The sequence below is a fragment of the Triticum aestivum genome, chromosome 7D, assembly GCF_018294505.1.
Source record: "Triticum aestivum cultivar Chinese Spring chromosome 7D, IWGSC CS RefSeq v2.1, whole genome shotgun sequence".
NCBI lineage: Eukaryota > Viridiplantae > Streptophyta > Magnoliopsida > Poales > Poaceae > Triticum > Triticum aestivum.
This window is the reverse complement of record NC_057814.1, coordinates 25568177-25587924: the sequence shown is the minus strand read 5'-3', so window position 1 is coordinate 25587924 and position 19748 is coordinate 25568177. Positions and strand designations below refer to the sequence as shown.

General features: G+C 48.1%; 1 protein-coding gene across 16 annotated transcripts; it reads right to left on the bottom strand.

Annotated features, from left to right (window-relative positions):
* Positions 1-10413: 10413 nt before the first annotated feature.
* Positions 10414-16627, bottom strand: LOC123164321 (uncharacterized). 16 transcript variants are annotated; one of them, XR_006482314.1, is made up of 12 exons: positions 16170-16620; positions 15832-16069; positions 15635-15752; positions 15414-15511; positions 15021-15098; positions 14559-14923; positions 13827-14034; positions 12894-13101; positions 12371-12438; positions 11732-11852; positions 10714-10807; positions 10414-10608 (listed from the first exon to the last, which is right to left on the bottom strand). XR_006482314.1 is itself a non-coding variant. In XM_044581745.1 (9 exons), exons 2-7 carry the CDS (start codon positions 16042-16044, stop codon positions 13967-13969), a joined length of 861 nt encoding a protein of 286 aa, XP_044437680.1. In that variant the 5' UTR covers positions 16045-16069; positions 16170-16627; the 3' UTR covers positions 10934-11852; positions 12894-13101; positions 13827-13966. The 16 variants fall into 16 exon arrangements, 1 of the variants encoding a protein (XP_044437680.1); XR_006482315.1 differs by having other exon boundaries at positions 15414-15468; XR_006482305.1 differs by adding an exon at positions 12550-12722 and having other exon boundaries at positions 15008-15098; positions 15414-15752; positions 16170-16619.
* Positions 16628-19748: the final 3121 nt, after the last annotated feature.

Genomic DNA, 19748 nt, shown 5'->3' with positions numbered 1-19748 from the left:
AAATCAGGCCAGACATAGGTTTCCAGCCTGGAGCTCGAGACCCGGTACTTGAGAAGCACCACCATTGAAGTCAATCATCTGTTGTTGCCATCACTTTTCCGTGATCCTAGCAGCTGCATGTGTTGGGGTCGAAAACCAGTCGTCGTTGCTTCACTATTCTTACCTTTGCGTTAAGCTATCGTCCATACTTGCATCTCACTGCTGAGGCAACCATCGGATCTTACTCGAAGAAACCTTGGAAAGACTTTTCAATGACCCAACAATCTGCGGTGAGGCCACCACCACAGGCCAGAGTGATCACCACACAGACTAACACCGACAGCGGAACACATCACCACCAACTGCCATCTCACCAGAGATAGCCCCTGCCCAGAACCGTCAGCCAAGGGGCCGACATGGCCGGATCTAGAGCAAGGCAGATCAGACTATGGCGCTGCCACCCGCCTGGCCGCACGACCCACGTCAGATCGATCCGGGGCCTCCCCGTGGTAGCGACAAGTGCGAGAAGCCGTCGAAGGGTCAGCACACACCGGCTAGAGAGGAGATGGTGGCTCCAGGACCTTGAATCTGATGAATAGGTTGGAGGCGCCAAGATGAGGCACCGTACGTCCTCGCCGCTACCGTCCATCATAGAGCTTAGCCCAGCGGCCTCATCCGGCAACGACGAGGAGAGGGACTAGCAGTGATGATGGCTAGGAGGGGCGGCGGCGGCCTCCAGAGTCGCCCACGGTCGACCCAGGAGACAGTTCGCTGTGCATGAACCTTTGATAAACGTCACCCTGCATGTCACCTTGATGGCAAGGGCTTGGAAAAATCGTTCCTGCCTAAGAAGAGAGTTGGCAAAGGCTCAAGAGGCACGGTACAAAGTTATAATCTACTCCCAAATTGACTATTCAAACCTCACTGAAGGTGTGAACCAACCTGTGGTTGCATGGTTAGCAGGAAGGTGGGATCCCCGGCCCATCAGGGTTCAAGTCTTGCTACTCACATTATTCCTGAATTTATTTCAGGACGTCCGACGATGTGTGTTTAGTGGGAGGAGACGTTTCCATCGACTACGAACGCGTCTATGGCGACTTCATCAATCTCAAGATAATGTTTCGGCTCAATCTCTCGGAGATGTTCATAGGGTAGGGTGTGCTTGCATGCGTTTCTAGCAGTGGGTGAGTGTGTGTCTGTATGAACGCATTCGTCTCTACTGTGTTAAAAAAATCGTAGTGGAGGTGCAAGCTAGACTTTTTTTAAAAACTTTGGCATCAAACCAGATCACACAGATATCTCGAATAACGTTCCACAGCCCCGAGCCGCACCCCGGAGCTGCGGGGGCAGCCGCACCCCGAAGTTGTTGTCGCGAGCTCGAGAGATCCTCACATGGATGCTTCTCGCGGAGCTCCTCCGCGGGAAGGTGGATGCGGTGAACCTCGCCGCGGAGGGCATACAACGGTACATTGGCTTCTTCACCTACAGAGCCACGGTGGGTTGGCTGGGTATCTCGTCTTCGCCAACGTCAAGGGAACCGGCCGGGTGGCCGTGTTTGGCTTCCTATGGATTGTGTGTGCCACTAAGTGGGTGCAGAGGTTCGTCTTCACCAAGGTACTGAAACACTCCTTATCCTACGACATGAGTGCCGGGCTCGTCTCCTGCTACATGGACCAGATGATGCTACAACTCCGGCAAGGCGTGCCGGGGAGTAGCACGTCGCCGGAGGAGAAGCTGAAGACGTGCAACTACGTCATCATGGGGGAAGAGAGGCTGGTGTCGGAGGCATCTGGCCTGCGGGGTTACCGGCTCCATGGCCTCGACAAGGTCGCCACCGTCGGCACCGTCGGCAGGGTATGGCGACTCGCCGACGTTGAGGTTGAGGAGGGTGACGTCCGTCCCCTCCTGAAATCCAACCCAAGTTTGAAGAGGCTCTGCCCCTCCATGGCACTGTTCAACTTCTCCGGCGTAGGATCGAGCGCCTGCCGGCCATGGCCAAGGAAGAACCGACCACTACCGGGACCTCATCCTGCAAGGCTTGTTTAAGGAAGATGAAGATGGCGGCTCCCTAGTGTTCGAGGTGCTCAACAATGAGGTGGACTTCCTGAGCGAGTATTACCACTCGGTCTACCCCGTTGTGCTCGCCAGCCCCTACTTCTTTGTTGTCAACTACCTTGTCGTGCCGGTTGTGGTGTGCTGCCTGTGTGCCACCACCACTGTTCTCTCCGGCAGCGGCCACGTGTTGTTCGCGTTCCATGCCATCAAAGCAGACAAGTACGCCATACGCTACGGGGTATTAAGGTTGCTTAGGTGCCTCCTGGAAAGAGCCCTTACCATCCCCCAGGCCTTCTTCCCTGCCATCGACGTCATCATCTCCTACCTCCTCTTCACCGCCTTCTTCCTGGAGCAGTTGATCGAGTTTGTGGTGTTCCTGCTCTCCAACTAGTTCATGGTGTCACTGTTGTGCCGCTACGTCACAAAGAACCGCTGGCGCCACAAATCCGTCTTCCCTAGGGCCATCCGCTTCATTTCGTGGGCCAGGAGAAGGCTGCGTCCTCCTAGCAACATCACCATCAAGCAGTTCTCTGTGATGAGCTCGTTCTGGCACCCGGCGACGCTACCGAGCGCGTCTCTACCGAGGGAAGCAAAGCCTTCCATGGTGAAACGCTTCCGCCTCCCGACATATGGCTATGATCATGTGGACGACAATACTCTCGCCCCTATCCCTCTTAGCAAGGGCCGTCGCGCACTAGAAATGCCTGGTCGGCTACAATATACGCACTTGTCATGGTTCTGCAATATTGAGTGTGTTGCTGAGGCCATACTCACTTGGCACATAGCTACCAGCCTCCTGGAGATGAAACATCCACAACGGAAGCGAAACGGTAGGCCAGACGTCGTGGTGATGAGGCTGTCCAACTACTGCACTTACCTCATGGGCTCCTGCCCTGAGCTGTTGCCCGGCCACCAGGAGAGGGCACGAAGCGCGTGTTCAGCAACATGAAGAATGATCTAAGGAAGGAACTGGGATTTTGGGGCTATCACTTCTCGTCCAAGCATGCCCGGTACAACAAAATCATGATGCTAACCCATGATAAGCTGAGGCCGGTGTGAAACGAGGCTGGAAGCGCATGCGTTAGCAGGGGCGCGTTGCGTGTTAATATAGCCAGATATGGCGGCACAGATTACACAGGAGGTTACGATTAGGTTTAGGTGTGGATTGATCTCTAAGCTAACTAACAGGATCTTATCACAATGCCTTAACCTATCCTAACTAATTACAACACACGCCACACAACCTAACTAGCACGGTTTATACATATACCATGAATACAATGTTTAACACTCCCCCTCAATCACAACTATCTAAGTTGAAATTGCATCTAAAGACCTCCAGCTGCCGCAGTGATAGTGGTTTAGTAAAGCCATCTGCCACTTGATCACCAGTAGGAACATACCAAATGTTCAAAAGCTTGTTAGCTACTCTTTCACGAACAAAATGATAATCAATCTCAATGTGCTTCGTCCTAGCATGAAAGATAGGATTGGCAGAAAGATAGGTAGCACCAAGATTGTCACACCAAAGTGAAGTCGCAGAAGAGTGACGAATGCCCAACTCTGTCAATAAGTTCTGGACCCCAATAATCTCAGCAGTGGCATTTGCTAAGGCTTTGTACTCAGCTTCTGTACTTGATCTAGACACAGTAGCTTGCTTACGTGCACTCCAAGAAATCAAATTACCACCAAAGAACACCGCAAAACCTCTAGTGGACCGCCGATCATCAGGACAACCTGCCCACTCTGCATCTGAAAAAGCACTAACAAGTGTAGAGTCCGACTTAGCAAGTTTGAGGCCATGACTCTTGGTTGCCTGGAGATACTGAAGAATTCTTTTTACTGTTGTCCAATGAGTACTAGTAGGTGCATGAAGGAACTGACAAACTTTGTTGACTGAAAAACAGATATCTGGTCTGGTTAAAGTCAAATACTGCAAAGCTCCTACAACACTTCTGTACGTGGTGGAGTCCTCGACTCCAAGCAACTCTACATCATGAAGAGACAATTTCTCTGAAGTAGACAAAGGAGTTGGAGAAGGTTTGCAACCTTTCATGCCCACTCGCTCAAGGATATATTGCACATATTTTTCTCGAGACCGAAAAATTCCACTAGCCACATTCTTTACCTCAATTCCAAGAAAGAAGTGATGACCGCCCAAATCCTTGAGCGCAAAATCCATGCGCAGATCCTGAAGAAGGGCTTCAACTGCTCTAGAGAAGGAACCGGTGAAAATAATATCATCAACATAAATAAGCATAAAAATGGTAACTCCATGCCAATAATAAAAGAATAACGAGGTGTCTCCCTTGGAAGCAGCAAAACCAAGAGACTATAACTTGGAGTACAGACGATAATACCAAACTCTGGGTGCTTGTTTCAAACCATAGATTGCTTTATCAAGCTTGCAAACATGTCATGGTAAAGCTGAACTTTCATACCCAGGAGGCTGCCTCATAAAAACCTCTTCTTCCAGAACACCGTGTAAAAACGCGTTCTTTACATCTAGTTGTCGCATGCACCAATTTCTAGATATTGCAACTGAAAGAATTAATCTGATAGTAGCAGCTTTTACCACAGGACTAAAGGTATCCTCGTAATCAATTCCATACTTTTGCTTGAAACCTTTGGCCACAAGACATGCCTTATACCTATCAATCGTGCCATCAGACTTCCGTTTTACCTTGTACACCCATTTGCAGTCAATCACATTTCTCCCTCTGACTGGTGGAACCAAGCGCCATGTTTTGTTTGCTACCAGGGCTGAAAATTCTTCATCCATTGCATGTTTCCACTTGGGATCACCAAGAGCGTCCTGCAGATTCTTCGGTTCACCCGTGGCACAAAAAGAACCCCAACGAAGACAACCATCTTTATAAACCTTGGGTTTAGCAATACCACTTTGTGACCAGGTGTGTGATCGGGCAGGAGGGGGCGGAGCTGGTCAACCTTGCTATAGTTGGAGGCGGTTTTGTGTAGAAGACACGGCAGAGTCGGATGCAGCGGATGCAGCACCAGAAGATCCCGAATCCACCTCCTGCAGCGACCCAGGCGGATCCGGTGCGGCGGACGGTGACGAACTGCCACTTGGCAGTTCCGAAGTGGCCACAATGTGGGAGGGGGGCCGCGCCGCGCCAAAGTTCGCGCGCCCCGCCTCGCTGATGCCACGTGGGCCTCGCCCAGCCGGCCCGCCAGGGGACCGTGCGCCCTCCCACGTAGGAGACAGCGTGGTAGTGCGCCCGGCCGGCCCACCAGCGGACAGTGTGTTGGTGCGCCCGCCTGGCCACCCACCTGCCGGTGTGGATCCCGGCGAGGATTCGCCTGGCACCTCCGATGACGCGGATCCCGCGGCTGATACGCCTGGGGCCACTGCAGCCGCCGATCCCGAGGCCACCTGTGGATCTTCTGTGGCCGCACGAGAGCTCTCTGTTTGCTGCATAAAATCATAAGAGTTTTCACCAAAGTCTTCAGTATTTGGCTTCCTTGTTTCCTGCACACTTTCAGCTGGGTCATTAGCATTAGACAAAGACATATGATCAGCGGCAAAATCAGCTCCCCCTTGAAAAAAGCTAGTAGACGGCAAGAGATGAGAGGGCAAAAGAAGCTATTCTTTGCGAAGTTGAGCACCGGCATTGGAGTGGAGACTTGCGAAGGGAAAAACTTGCTCATCAAAAAAGACATCGCGAGAAACATAGACACGACCAGAGGAAATATCGAGACACTTGTAGCCTTTGTGAAGGGTACTGTACCCCAAGAAGGCACATTGCTTTGACCTAAACTCAAGCTTATGCTTGTTGAAAGGGCGCAAGTTTGGCCAGACGGCACAACCAAAAATGTGAAGAAAAGAACAGTTGGGTTTAGTGCCAAAAAGTCGTTCTAGTGGAGTTTGGTTCTTGATGACTCTACTAGGAATACGATTAATAAGGTAGACCGCAGTGAGGAACGCTTCGTCCCAAAATTTGAGCGGCATAAAGGCATGAGCGACTAGGGAGAGACCAACTTCAACGATGTGTCTATGTTTCCGCTCCGCGGAGCCGTTCTGTTGATGAGCATGTGGGCATGAAACGTGATGCATGATGCCAATGCGTTCAAAAAAGGAGCTCAACCGTTGGTATTCCCCACCCCAATCGGTTTGCATGGCAATGATCTTACGATCAAATAGACGCTCAACATAAGCTTGAAAAGGTCGAAATTTCTCAAAAACATCAGATTTATTTTTTAGCAAATATATCCAGCTAAACTTGCTAAAATCATCAATAAAGCTGACATAATATTTATGTCTTCCTACAGAGACGGGTCCAGGACCCCAAACGTCTGAAAAAATAAGCTCTAAAGGAGTTGTGGATTCGCTAGTTGAACAGGAATAGGGTAACTGGTGGCTCTTGGCCATCTGACATGCATCACACACTAAGAGATGATCTTGTTTATTTGAAACTGGAAGATTGAAGTCGCGAAGGATCTTCTGAACTACCGGAAGAGCGGGATGCCCTAGACGTTTGTGCCACCGAGATGTGGATGGTTTGATGGCACCAAGCACTTGACGTTGAGGGGCACTTTGCCGTCCGGTCACGGGGAACAAGCCCCATCTACTCCTATTTTGAAGAATTGTTCTCCGGGTAGCCTGATCCTTGACAAGAAAGAATTCAGGGTGAAGTTCAATAAACACATCATTATCTCGCATAAGATTATAGGCAGAAAGGAGACTTTGGTCGGCACTAGGAGCATGAAGAATATTGTTTAAGTTCAAGGAACCAGAGGGAGTAGATAATACTGAATGACCAATATGTGCTATGTCCATACCTTGACCACTAGCCGTGTGGATTTGGTGGGTGCCGGTGTAGCGATCGCGAACGGCTAGCTTCTCCAACTCGCCAGTAACATGATCAGTGGCACTGGTATAAAGATACCGGTTGGTATCCACGCCGTAGGAGTGAGCGGAGTTGGCCGAGCGGGGGTTGCCACCGCCGCCGCCGCCGTCACCGCGCCCACCACTGTCGCGTCCGCCGCCACCACCGCCGCCTGCGGGATTGCGCACGTTGTTGTTGTAGCTTTTGTCGAACCGTTTCCTGCAGCGCCACGCACCATAGCCTTCCTCCTTGCAGATTTGGCAGCGCTCGCGGTCACCGCGGTCACCACCCTGTTGGCGCGGCGCACCACCGCCACCACCGTTGCCCGAGTTGTCGGAGTAGTTGCTGCCGTTGTAGCAATCGCGTCCACCACCCTGACCGCCACGTCCACCGCCGTAGCCACCACGACCACCTTTCGCAGCGAGGTTGGCGGAGTGGTGAGCAGTGTAGGCGGCGTGCTGGGCGGCGATCCGGGACTCCACAGAGAGCAACAACGAGAAGAGTTCGCTGAGGCTGATCGGTTGATTGGTGACAGCGCGTGCGGAGATGGCGGTGACGAACCCGTTGTAGTCGGGCTCGTGCATGAGACCCTCCAAGATGTGCGACGCGACATCATCTTCATCGAGGGGTTTCCCTGCAGCAGCGAGCTCGTCCGCTAGCCCCTTCATCTTGGTGAAGTAAGCAGCAGCAGAGAGGTCGCCCTTGCGAGTTTTTCCGATCGCCGATCGGAGCTGAATCTGGCGCGCCCTGGACTGCGCAGAGAAGCTCTCGACTAGGGCTTGCCAGATGCCCGCGGCCGTGGTGTGGTTGGAGACTTGCATCAGAACCTCGCGGGACAAGGAGGCAAGCAAAAAGGTGAGCACCTGTTGATCTTGGGTGACCCAGATCGCATGCTCTGGATTCGGCGTGGAGGTGATCTCCTTCTTCCCGGTGGTTTCCTTCTCGGTGACGATGACAGCAACGGGTTCCTTGATCGAGCCGTCGAGGTAACCCATCATCGTCGCAGCCCTGACGTGCGGGAGGACTTGCGCCTTCCACACCAGGAAGTTGTCATGGGTGAGCTTCTCCGTGATGGTGTGGCCGAGGGAGGCGAGGGAGGGCATGGCCATGGCGAGGGAGGAGGAGGAAGAAGACATAACCTAGATGTATTGGAAGTACAAGGCTCTGTATACCATGTGAAACGAGGCTGGAAGCGCATGCGTCAGCAGGGGCGCGTTGCGTGTTAATATAGCCAGATACGGCGGCGCAGATTACACAGGAGGTTAGGATTAGGTTTAGGCGTGGATTGATCTCTAAGCTAACTAACAGGATCTTATCACAACGCCTTAACCTATCCTAACTAATTACAACACACGCCACACAACCTAACTAGCACGGTTTATACATATACCGTGGATACAATGTTTAACAGCCGGACCGCCGGGATGAGTCCATGACGGTGGTTCAGGAGGGCATAGTTCTAGGGAAGGCGCTGATAGAAGCCAGCAGCAAGGGGAGTGATCAGCCCGTATGGGAGCTACTGGCCGATGTGTGGCCGTGTGGGTGGAGGTGGAGCTCATCGCGCGCGTACGTCGCGCCGTCCAGCGGTGATCAGCACGTGAAGGGGCATGAGGAAGCGTTGGCACGGGGAAGTGAGGTCATGACCCTGCTCTGGGCGCTCGCCACGCACACCGGCATAACCCGCCCACCGCCCACCGCGGTGGCCGTTGAGATGATAGACGATGGAGTATGTCCAGCCTAGTTTGTATAGATTGTCGGTCTGATCTGTTTGATTTATTTGCATGCATTTATGACTAGCTTTGTCTATGGGTATCTTCCGATATAGACATATAATTCTATTGCTTCCAACCCACCGAGTACTTTCCCGGCGTTGTTTAAACCATCTCTCAGCCTGCCTAGGCACGGCCGAATCTTTTTCGACGAAGCAAAAGCCCGTGCGGGCGCAAAAGGCTGCGGCACACGTTTTAGTCTAACCTCCTTACTCCCTTTCATATAACCCATTCTAATCTCACAATGGTGTTTTGATTCAAGATAAGCTCTACTATTAAAAGATGCACATCGACATTGTGGTTTCATTTAGACGATCGGTTCCTAATTTCGTGGAATGTAAATCTTCAATTTTTGTGTTCATTGAAGCTTTTATAGATAAATTTGGGTAAATTTTCGCACGCTGCCGATTGTTTGAAATTTCTTTTGCCCAGTAGCTTCATTGCATTGTTTCACACGAGTTTCGTGTTGTACATTTTTGTTTCGATGGTCGTATACGAGTAGATCTACACCTTCCGGTTAGATTGTACAAATGTGTTCCTGAGTGCATGCTATTTTGAACAAATTTATCAAATTCATCACACATGGTTTTGCCATTTGAAATTTCCGTTGACCAAACAGCAGCCTCTAGAGAGCAAATGCTAGTAATCAAATAGTCTTGCTTCTGTTTCTCCTCAACCACGATGGGGTGTGCAGACAATCAAACTAGATGCAGATTATAGCTCATAGGCTATTTTTTTTCTCACCCTGGCTCCATCGAGTCAGGCTAATTGAAAACAAAAAATGATGCAAGTAACCAGACACACCCTAAGCAGCATGCATATTCCCTCGTACAGTGGTTCTTCTCGTCAAAGCATCATCAACGAGAGGTCCTATATGACAATATGGGGAGCGTCTATTCAGGGCTTCACGCGCCCAGAACAGCGCTAGCGCTTGTGCAGATTCTAAGCAAGCAGCAACCGATTTAGCTTTCGCTCGCTTGCCAAGAACATAGTTCTAAAAATAACTATTGGTTCAGAGAAAAAAATCCAATTTTTTTCTTCTGCATTCCATTTTTTTTATAAAAAGTTAATGAACTGAAAAAAAAAGAAATTTTTAAACGAGAATGTTTTTGAAAATTATGAATTTAAAAAAATATTCATGCGGCAAACGGATCCATATGATTCCTGGCTACCCGTCGGTCCTTGGACTCGATATGATTCCGAGTTCGTGCGGCAAACGGATCCATATATCGCCTCGTACGTCCGCTTTATATATACTAGTAGAACGCCCGTGCGTTGCTACGGGCTACCATGCATATAAATAAAATAAACAAATAATTAAGGTCGTCTTCAAGGTCGAAACGCATTTCTCCCTCATACGTCCGGGCATGTTGGAACATCAAACAAGCGCCCAGGACCACAATTCAAGCCCATAGAGGGGGTGTCGTTGTCTGGACTATTCGCCGTGTTATCTCAGACACATTGTGTTTAAAGGTAAGTAGGTAGCTAATCTGCAGCAGCAAGAGCGTAAAAAAAAGTAGTTCTAACATGAGGATGCAAGGAACTACCCGCATCTAATTGTGTTCATCATCAGGCCTAAGCCTGGGCTTGACCTTGTTGTCTTAGCTGCTGCATGTCATGACCATTATCTCGAATTGGTGCAAACAAAAGCAAAGCCCTAATTAGTCCAGAGAAGATGAAATCAGATAGCAATATCAGGGCATGAACATATCTAAAGAACACAAACCACAAGCAGAGACTCGGAGAAGACGAGGCACGACCACTGTGACGTCACATCCCTTAATAATTATATTTCTACACTATACACGTTTCACAACTATAATTTGAACACCTGTGTGCCATAAATAAATATATTTTTACACTATACACAAGTGAATCATGTTGTGTCATTTACATGACGGGTAAATTAAATGAACATGTCTTGATTAGGTATGACATACTTCGGACAAGGAAGAGACCTGCAGATAAATAACACAATTAAACAAACAAGTACTGAAATATAAGTGTTCCGCATTAAGCTTGCTAGTAAGGAAATTATCAGGAGATGGCTTGCTAGCTTTCACCTCTAGATCACCCCCATGGCAACTTGATACATCAGAGCAAGAAAACATTCCCCAATGGTTACAAACCTTCGGTGCAAAATGACATTCATGGGATCTGAAGACATCACTAAGAAATATCAGGTTCTATATGAGTCTGACTTATTAAAGAACAGAGAGCAATGAAGAAAAGTGCAGTACATTAAATCAAGGCCAAATGATACATTGCATGCATCAGCGAGCAGAAAAATAAATGGTGTCTAATATTATATTTTCCCCTTCCAATAGAGAGACTCCTTCTATATGTTTAACCAGTGATTAATTCCGGTTACACCAAATAAACATAGTTCTAAATGCTACCAACATTTTTTATGAAACAAAGGACAACCAAAATTAACTCCCCTCGCATGGAAACTTGATGTCCTTTCAACTCTGAAATTCCACCAAAGGTAAGCATACAATAATTTTATAGTGTATAATTATACAAAAGAAGAACATTTTACGTGTGTAGATAGCGCAAGGTGGCATATTATCATTGAGAGCATATATTAGCACATAGTGTGATGAAAATTGGAACCATATGTACTGTCAGCATGTCTTTCTCCTTATTCTGTATATCATCATTTCCTCTACACTTGACATGATAGCTTGAGAAAAAAAAGATGAGTATCCAGATATGTACATAGTTATGGCTAGATTCCTTGTTTTGTCCAAGAAAGATAAGTCATGAGCCCATCATCTTATTACAGCAAGGCACATCTCTATCAGTGGTGCAAGAGGTGTAAATTTTATATTTTCTTTTCAAGAAAAAACTCCTGGCAATATTAAACATCATGATGTAACAAATTACAAATATTAGTGTTAACATAGGTTAATATCTATTACTTATGTGTGGTGCAGTTCAATAAACCCTGAAAAAAATTTGAATTATTCCTAACTATCACCATCAGATCTAGGTCAATAAAAGTTGTAGTCACAGCCTGAGCCAGAACTTTGGATTGAGAAGGGATTGGGAAACCCTCAAAGGAAGGAACAAGCTCACCAAAACACAGTTATAGGCCCCAACTATCTCAACCTTGCGCACAAAACGGCTTAATGACTCATATGGGATCAACAAGAGTGCCAGTCGCGTAAAGCTTGTTCAGATTGCCAAGGCCGTCCACCTGAGAGCAAGACAAAAACTTAAAATTAGGAGTCCGAATGTGGTTAGACAAGCTATACTAATTTCATTTTGATTTTGATCCGACATGTGCATTAAACAGAGCATGGACCACGATTGAACAGAGCAACCGCTGCAAAATAAATGTATAACAAGAGCTGGCAGCATCAACATGTAATAGGCATGTATATTTATCTACGGGTTTTGTCGCTAGTGAACACATACAGTTGCAATTGCACTTATGCAACCTAAAGGCGAAAGAAAAAAACCACTTGTTAACCCAAAAGACTGAAAAAGTCGTAACAAAAGAAGAAAAAAAACAGCCTTCCTAAGTTCTCTAGTTGGGTGAAAAAAACCAGCTATTCTAAAAGTGAGCACCAGATTCCAGTATGTATCATGCAGTTTTCTGTATATGGTTCACACATGAAAAAGGGATTTTGGCCAGTGCTAGGACATGGCATTTGTTGCCTGATAAAAGATTAGTTCATGCTATCTTCAGGACAAAGTGAGCACGTGAGTTACCAGACGAGAAGGGGAGGCCATGAGTAAAGGTGGACTGAAACTTCTTGCTCGCTTGGAGCTTCATGAATCTGATCCATAGAAAATTATGTAATCATTTGAAATTAGTATACTAAAAAAATTGAAGGTACATTGCAGAAACGACACATTAGCAAAATTGAGTAATGCAAAACCGAACCCACCATAGGAGAAGCATAGAAAAAAAATCATCTTCTGAACCCACCTACAGATCCAATTTATATGCATCATGCCATGGAATTTCCGAATGCATGGCCGCAGCCGCTGGCTGCAACGTCGACCCAATGGTGCTTGTCCGGGCGAAGTACAAGGCCATTGGGCTCGTTGCCCGGGAGTTCTGCAACCCACATCAGTTTCTATGACTATAGTTTCTACTATTGTACTCTTTGTAGTTTTTAATGCATAAATTAATCTAATGTTGGGAGCTTTCCAAGGACTAACTAAGACAATCAGAATCGGAGAGGAGAGTTTCTCAACAAAAAAAAGAATTAGAGGAGAGTCAACTAACCTTCCTTTCTTGCTTCGTCACCCCCTCATGGGTTATGAGCTATGACGACCATGATGCCGGCCGTGCGTCCGAGCGCCTGTGGTCTGTACATCGACGACCTGCCCTTTTCTCATTTTTTGGTCACCAAAGAGTTCGATCGATCAGAAACATGGAAGGGCGAGAATAGTCATGTTCCTGCCCTGTGTGTGTTTTCTTTGCGCGAAAGTTCCTGTTTCAGTCAGAGAGGTAGAACAATCAGAAAATGAGAAGGTCTTTCACTTCCTTACAGAATGAAATTTCTGTCTTGCAAGTTTACAAAGTCATCAAGTTAAGCACTTACGATAAAATTATCTGACTCAGAAAGCTGATATCACTCATACAAAAAAACATGTTATACAATATTGAGTTTCGACATAGCTATCATAATAGATCTATGCAAAAATGTTCAGGTGCACGCAGGACAGCTATACAATTTTAGCAAGAATAACAATTTTACATGAAAAATGCCTGCAAGCCTGAAAGCCCATTATGTAATTCCAGTACTGAATCATTCAGGCCCTTGTAATGTTATTTGAGATTAGGTTCATAATATTTGAAGGTGCGTGGTAAAGAAAGGAAAATAACATTACTTCCAATGAAATACTCTCCATATTGTTCGTACTTGCATTACTATCATGTTGGCATGGACATTGACAGACTGAATCAATTAGCCTGTAAAATTTATGAATAGATTCGGTTCTCTTCCTCTTCATGTCTACATGGATGAATCTGAAATATTCTAATTAGTTTCTATAATTAGTTCCTATGGCTATAGTTTCTACTATTGTACTCTTTATAGTTTTTAATGCATAAATTAATCTAATGTTGGGAGATTTCCAAGGACTAACTAAGACAACCAGAATTGGAGAGGAGAGTTTCTCAGCAAAAAAAGGAATTAGAGGAGAGTCAACTAACCTTCCTTTCTTGCTTGGTCACCACCTCATGGGTTATGAGTTATGACGACCATGATGCCGGCCGTGCGTCCGAGCACCTGTGGTCTGTACATCGACGGCCTGCCTTTTTCTCATTTTCTGGTCACCGAAGAGTTCGATCGATCAAAAACTTGGAAGGGGAAGAGTAGTCATGTTCCTGCCCTGTGTGTGTTTTCTTTGCGCAAAAGTTCCTGTTTCAGTCAGAGAGGTAGAACTCTGTGTCAGCAGTTGTCTTGTCACTGCAATTTTAAATGACCGGCAATAAAGGTTGCTGCTTAATTTTAGAATGCCGTAAGTTTTCCACCTGTAGGTGTAGCAGCTAACAACTTTGAACCATACTGAATAAAGGAGTCAAAATGGAATACTTTTTGACCTCACAATGCCTATGAATTTCAAGTAGCCATTATTTAAACACCAGACACATTGTCCATGCAAAAAGAGGTGAAAAAAAATCAAATCTGAACTGAACTAGACAGAATTCATAAGTTGTATAGCTGACAATGGGCCATCATATACAACAAGATATAGTAAGCAATGCAACAACACACATGTACAAAGGGGTGAACATGCCTAATTGGTACTTTAATTTAACACATCGAATCATTGAGTGGTGCTAGGTCTAGTTACACATACAGAGTTTAACATCAAGTGGCTAAGTTAGCAATGTCTAGCACGAAGTTAGGCATGTGACCTTCATGGGAAGAACTGGACATACCGGGCCATACCAACCTGCTTCTTCCCCCCTCTGCGCTAGCTCCAAGATGCATGTCTCGTCCTGGTGGATTAACCGCGACCTCGACCACTTCGATCCGCCGATGCTCGGCACCGCTACCAAGAACCACCAATCAGTCCTTGCTTGTGTCCATGGTGAAGATGAAGTCGCAGAATGCAGATCTTGGCTAACCCACCGACCACGCACACATGCGTTGGCACGGCGCTCCGGGCGTGGCCCGACTTGTGCAGCGCGCTGAACCTTCCTCGCACGGTTCCTACACCTGCCAAGGCCAGCTGCGCGTGCCCGCACTTCCTCGGCCTCTGCTTGTTCCTGTGCCTAGCCGTAAACATCATCAGGTGTGTAACCTGCATATTCATGGCACAATTATATAGGCAAGGGCGGTGTAAAGTATGACCATCCAAAGCAAGGGGATAACAAGAGAACGAAACCTCTCCAACATACACCACAGAAAGGATGCCCACATGAAGCAGCACCCATTGACTCACGTGGACAACTTCCGAAGCAAATCCCACACGTAAGCTGTTAAAGGATAGATAAGTAATATAAGAAGTGGAGTTTATATGCACATGACCTACATGTACGGGAATGTTTTCATTAGCATGCCTAGTCTAGAACATAAAAGGGTGCAAGCCCATCCCTTTGCCGCAAGCATTCAAAATAACAAGCATACTGTTCAACATTTTCTCCAGTAAAATACAGGTTGCCAGGCAGGTCATACTAACTCCACGGGTTACAAAATATACAGGCAATCCAATAATATAAACATCAAGAAGAAATCCTTAACGGGAAAGCAAGAAGAAATCGACCGATCAGGGACAATTCGAACCAGCAGACCTTAACGGGGTTGAAGCAGCGGCCTTCCCCTCGTGCTCATCAAAGCCTCCATGGCCTGCACATAGCCAACATCGTCACTCCGCCTGCTGCTGCTGCTGCTAAAACAACAACAACAACAACCACCACCAATTTGCCTAGTAAATCCAAAAATCCAATTGTGATGAAAAAACATGTCCATATCATGTGACTGCTGCAAACTGGACCCTTTTTTTGATACGCACATGGCTGCTGCAATACAAGCACACACAAAAAAAGACATCTTGTATTAGGAGGCAGGGAGGGTTGGAGCAGAGCTTCTTCTCCATGGACCTCCTCTCTCTCCCACATGCCCTTGAATTCCTTGACACAATACAAGCAGACATCAGATGTTGGAGATGAAGAAGAAGACAAGGGTAGGGGAGGAGGGATTGGTACCCACTTTCGTCGAGGGGAGTTTCATCTCCATGGCATCCCACGGAGGGAGGCTAGACTCCGGCAGTGGAGAAATAATGGCCTTCAACATGTTCAGATCATGAAGAGAAAAGACTTTTTTTGCGGGAAGAGAAGAGAAAAGACTGCCTGAGCATGGCCCGAACAGAGAGAGGGAAGGGAAGGGCCTTCCATAGCGAGCCATGGTCTGCACGCCTGCCATGGTGCTCCTCCGTGACACCCGCAGCCTGCAGAAACCAACCGCACCGATCAAATCAAAAAATCCAGAAGAAGAAGATGAGGTGAGGGGAGGGGAGGCGAGGGGAGGAGGATGGAGGGCGTCAATACCTTTGATGTCTACGTGCTGCAACCCGTCACCGACGTCGATGTCCACCACATCAGCAAGCACCGAGAGAAGGCCGCCGCCGCCACCGCCGTCGTCGCCCCATCCCCATCCATCCATGGGTGGGTGTTGGGCTAGGGTTTCATCCCCATCCATCCATTGGTCGGGCCGGACCTCCATGGCCGACCTCGAGGGCCAGGTGGACGAGGGCGCGGTGGTGCCGCTGCGGATCTGGGCGCCCCCTCACCTTGTCGCGCGATATGGAGCCTTCTCTCCCATAGCCCCACACCTTGTCGTGCGGATCCAGGCTGAGAAGGTGAGGGGCTGGAGCGGAGGCGCTAGAGGAGGAGGAGGCCGGCGGCGGTGGGATTGAGGCGGCGGCGGGGTTGGGGTTGGGGCAGAGGAGAGCGGCGGTGGGCAAGTGCATCGAGGGCACGAGGGAGCGAGCGCCTGTCTTTTTTTCGTAGGTTAACCTTCGTGGATTTTTCGACTGGTTTTTTTTTGCGTGCGTGTGGTGGGTGTGGGGGGACGAAAAAAACCAGTCGAAAAAAAACCAGTCGAAAAAAAACCAGACGAAAGTGGGGGGACTATTCAACCAACTCGTCCATTAGGAGTAGAGACTAGTACATCGAGACGAGATTTGTGTCAAATCCAATCGAAACTCGTCACGTAGCCTTTGCTTTCGCGATCGACGACAAGAAACATGATGGCGCGCAAGGCGAAGCGTCCAGCCGCAACTGCCGCCGTCGACAAGCAGTGCGCCGGCGGGTGGACAACCCCAGCAACAGCAGCAGCGCCGGCAGGTGGGAGCAGAGGGACGCGTCGGCTGACGAAGCGCGAGCTGAGGGGCATAATCTCGCTGAAGCCGGAGCCGTTCCCCGCGGACGACTACCTGGACGACCTGGCCGGGTCCCTCCTTCCCGCCGGAGTGGATCGAGCAGAAGAAGCGGGAGCACGCGGAGGACGCGGCCTACTTTGGGAAGATGGACGAGGAGTACGAGGCGTTCCGGCAGCAGGTGATCCATGGGGTCGAGGAGAAGGGCTACTTCGAGGTCGGCGTGAACTTCCTCGCCGGCGAGGGGAGGACCAAGGGATACGTCAGTAAACGATTTGCCGGCATGGACCCGAGTGAAATCGCTCGCCGTTTCTCTACCCGTGAGGAAGAGCAAGGTGATGGTTACAAATACAATGCCTACGTTGGTGACGAGGAGGATGCTCTGGTCAGCGATGGAGACGAATAGACGATGATGATTCTCAAGGAGATGATGGGGCCGACTGATGAGGACGCTCTATTGGTTCATCTCTATCCTCCTATCCATCTAAATATATGAAGCAGACAGATGTGTGATCAATCACCCATGTGTGTGTCTCTCCTCTCTCGTGTCTTGTATTTTTACATGTCTACTAGTATTTCTCTGATGTTGGCAATCCTGTTACTGGTACGACCAAAGACGCATCTAATTTCCCACTTGCCCCGTTCAGAAAAGATAATTATAAATAAATAAACACATAAGAACAGGGAATTTATTTATATGGCAATAGTCGGAAAATTCCATATGGGTCATACTAGCATATGATCATATTATCTGAGTTGTTGGTCCTTCTTGGGATCTGTGTGTATGCATGTATAAGGTGGCGTATTGATGCATTCTTGAGGTTTATTGTACAGTGCCCCTGACTCTGTGCAGACCGCATTTAGTGATGGATACCACCCTGGTCTTCCACTGTCTAGGCGTTTGCCTTTTTTCATGTTCCGGTTCTGCTCGCACCTGGACAGATTTTGACTCGTGCGTGCAAAGCCAGAACACAGAAATTTAATGCGCCAGGGACTTCACCAGTCCAACAGTTCTGATCATTCAAATTTTGAATTCATAGGCTACAAGCCGCACTAACCATTCATGCTGCACACACAACACCAACCTACAAGAACGAGCAGTTACTACCTCATGAGCATTGCAACATCAAAGAGCTACCAGTTTGACATGTCAGTTTCCTTATAGCAGAATTGAGAAAAAAAAAAACACCATCAGCACAAGTTGAAACACAACCACACATCGGTTTCTAACTAAACACTTAATTTGCACTTGACACTTGACACTACCAGCTTTCAGCTCACTACATCTCCCCCTACTTTCCGCTCGCAAGTATTCTTCATGTGCCCTTCAACATCGCACTTGCTGCGTTCGACTTTCTTTCTTGCCTGCCCCAGGATGTCCCCTCTCTCCAGGCAAGTTGTTCTTTTGTGGCCCTGGGTATTGCATGTGATGCAGAACCTACTTCTCTTGCTCATCCCCTCATACGACGCCCTGTCTTAGGCATTTGTTGTATGCCAGTGGTTCTACCTTCAGAACATGACAACAGGGCATATGCCACATTCGCTTTCGAAATGTGCTCCGCCGTCAATCATTTTCATTAGGAATACAACCATGCTGCATTCTCCCTACTGCCCGCCTGCGTGTGCCTCACCCTGCACTGAATGTGACAAACACTTACAATTTCGGTCGGTTCCTCTTTGTAGCTCTCCCCAGCTTGCTTGTCAAATGGTAGCCTCATGTACCGAGCCACAAATTTATGCATTGGTGACCCCAGTGGTTGCGCACACTCCTCGGTAAATGGTTGCGCACACACTCAGTAGTCCAGAATATCTGACAAAGAATTAGTTTTGCCTGCATCATTGAGTGCCATATATGGGTCCGTTTGCCACACGAACTCGATATCATATCCAGTCCAAGGACCGAAGGCTAGCCAGGACTTCTCCTTTTGTTTTCCTTTTTGCAAGAAATCTTTGGGAAAAGATTCCCTTCAACCGGCTGATTTTTCCGGGGCATCCATCGCCTCCCACAGACGACGCGTGTCCCAGTCATCCCACACACCACTTCACCCTTTCGGACGAGACTTGCCTGCTCCCCACGCGTGTGCCCATCCATGCTCCCGCGTACGTGGCTTGATTTGATTGGAACAAAATAAGGCCCGGCCCCACCCCCTCAAAATCAGGGGGGAGATGATTAGATTAGAAAGAAAAAGGGAAAAAAGACAGCCGTAGGATGAAGTGGGAGCATGGACGGGAGCATGGGGAGGGAGCAGGCAAGCCGGATCCCACCCTTTCTACCTTATCTTCACCTCTGAGGACTCCCATCCAGATCTCTTTTACCTTCCATCTTCTTCTCTCCTTCCCTAACCTATTCAGCGTACTCCATCACGCACGCCTATGATGGAGAGCACCCATGGAGGTAGATGCAAGCAGCAGCTAGTGACTTCAACAACAAACGCTCATGGGGGAGCATGTGAGCTAGCCGTCCGACACGACCAGCGACAAGGTTTGGCAACACTAGGGATGGGAGCTCGTGGTTGGATGGCCTTGCGGTTGGTGGCAGTGACAACTTCGCAGGTACTCGAAGACGGTGATGGTGAACGACGGCGACAACTTAGGCAAGCTTTTGCAACATCATCTACATTGCAAAAAAGAAACACAACAAGAGTTGTATTGCAAAAAAAAAAATCTGTAACAGGACCTTAGTTGCAAAAACATTTTGCAGCAAGATCTATGTTGCGAAAAAATTGCAACAAGATCTCAGTTGCAAAAA

Bases quoted from the DNA above. Each gene is read 5' to 3' on its own strand.
- LOC123164321 (XM_044581745.1), bottom strand. From the start codon at position 16,044: ATGGCAGGCGTGCAGACCATGGCTCGCTATGGAAGGCCCTTCCCTTCC. The intron at 14,889-15,007 runs GTTTCGTTCTCT...GGCTAGGCACAG, and splicing joins CTGTGGTGTATGTTGGAGAG to GAACAAGCAGAGGCCGAGGA. The intron at 14,035-14,572 runs GTTGGTATGGCC...TGACTGAAACAG, and splicing joins GCAGAGGGGGGAAGAAGCAG to GAACTTTTGCGCAAAGAAAA.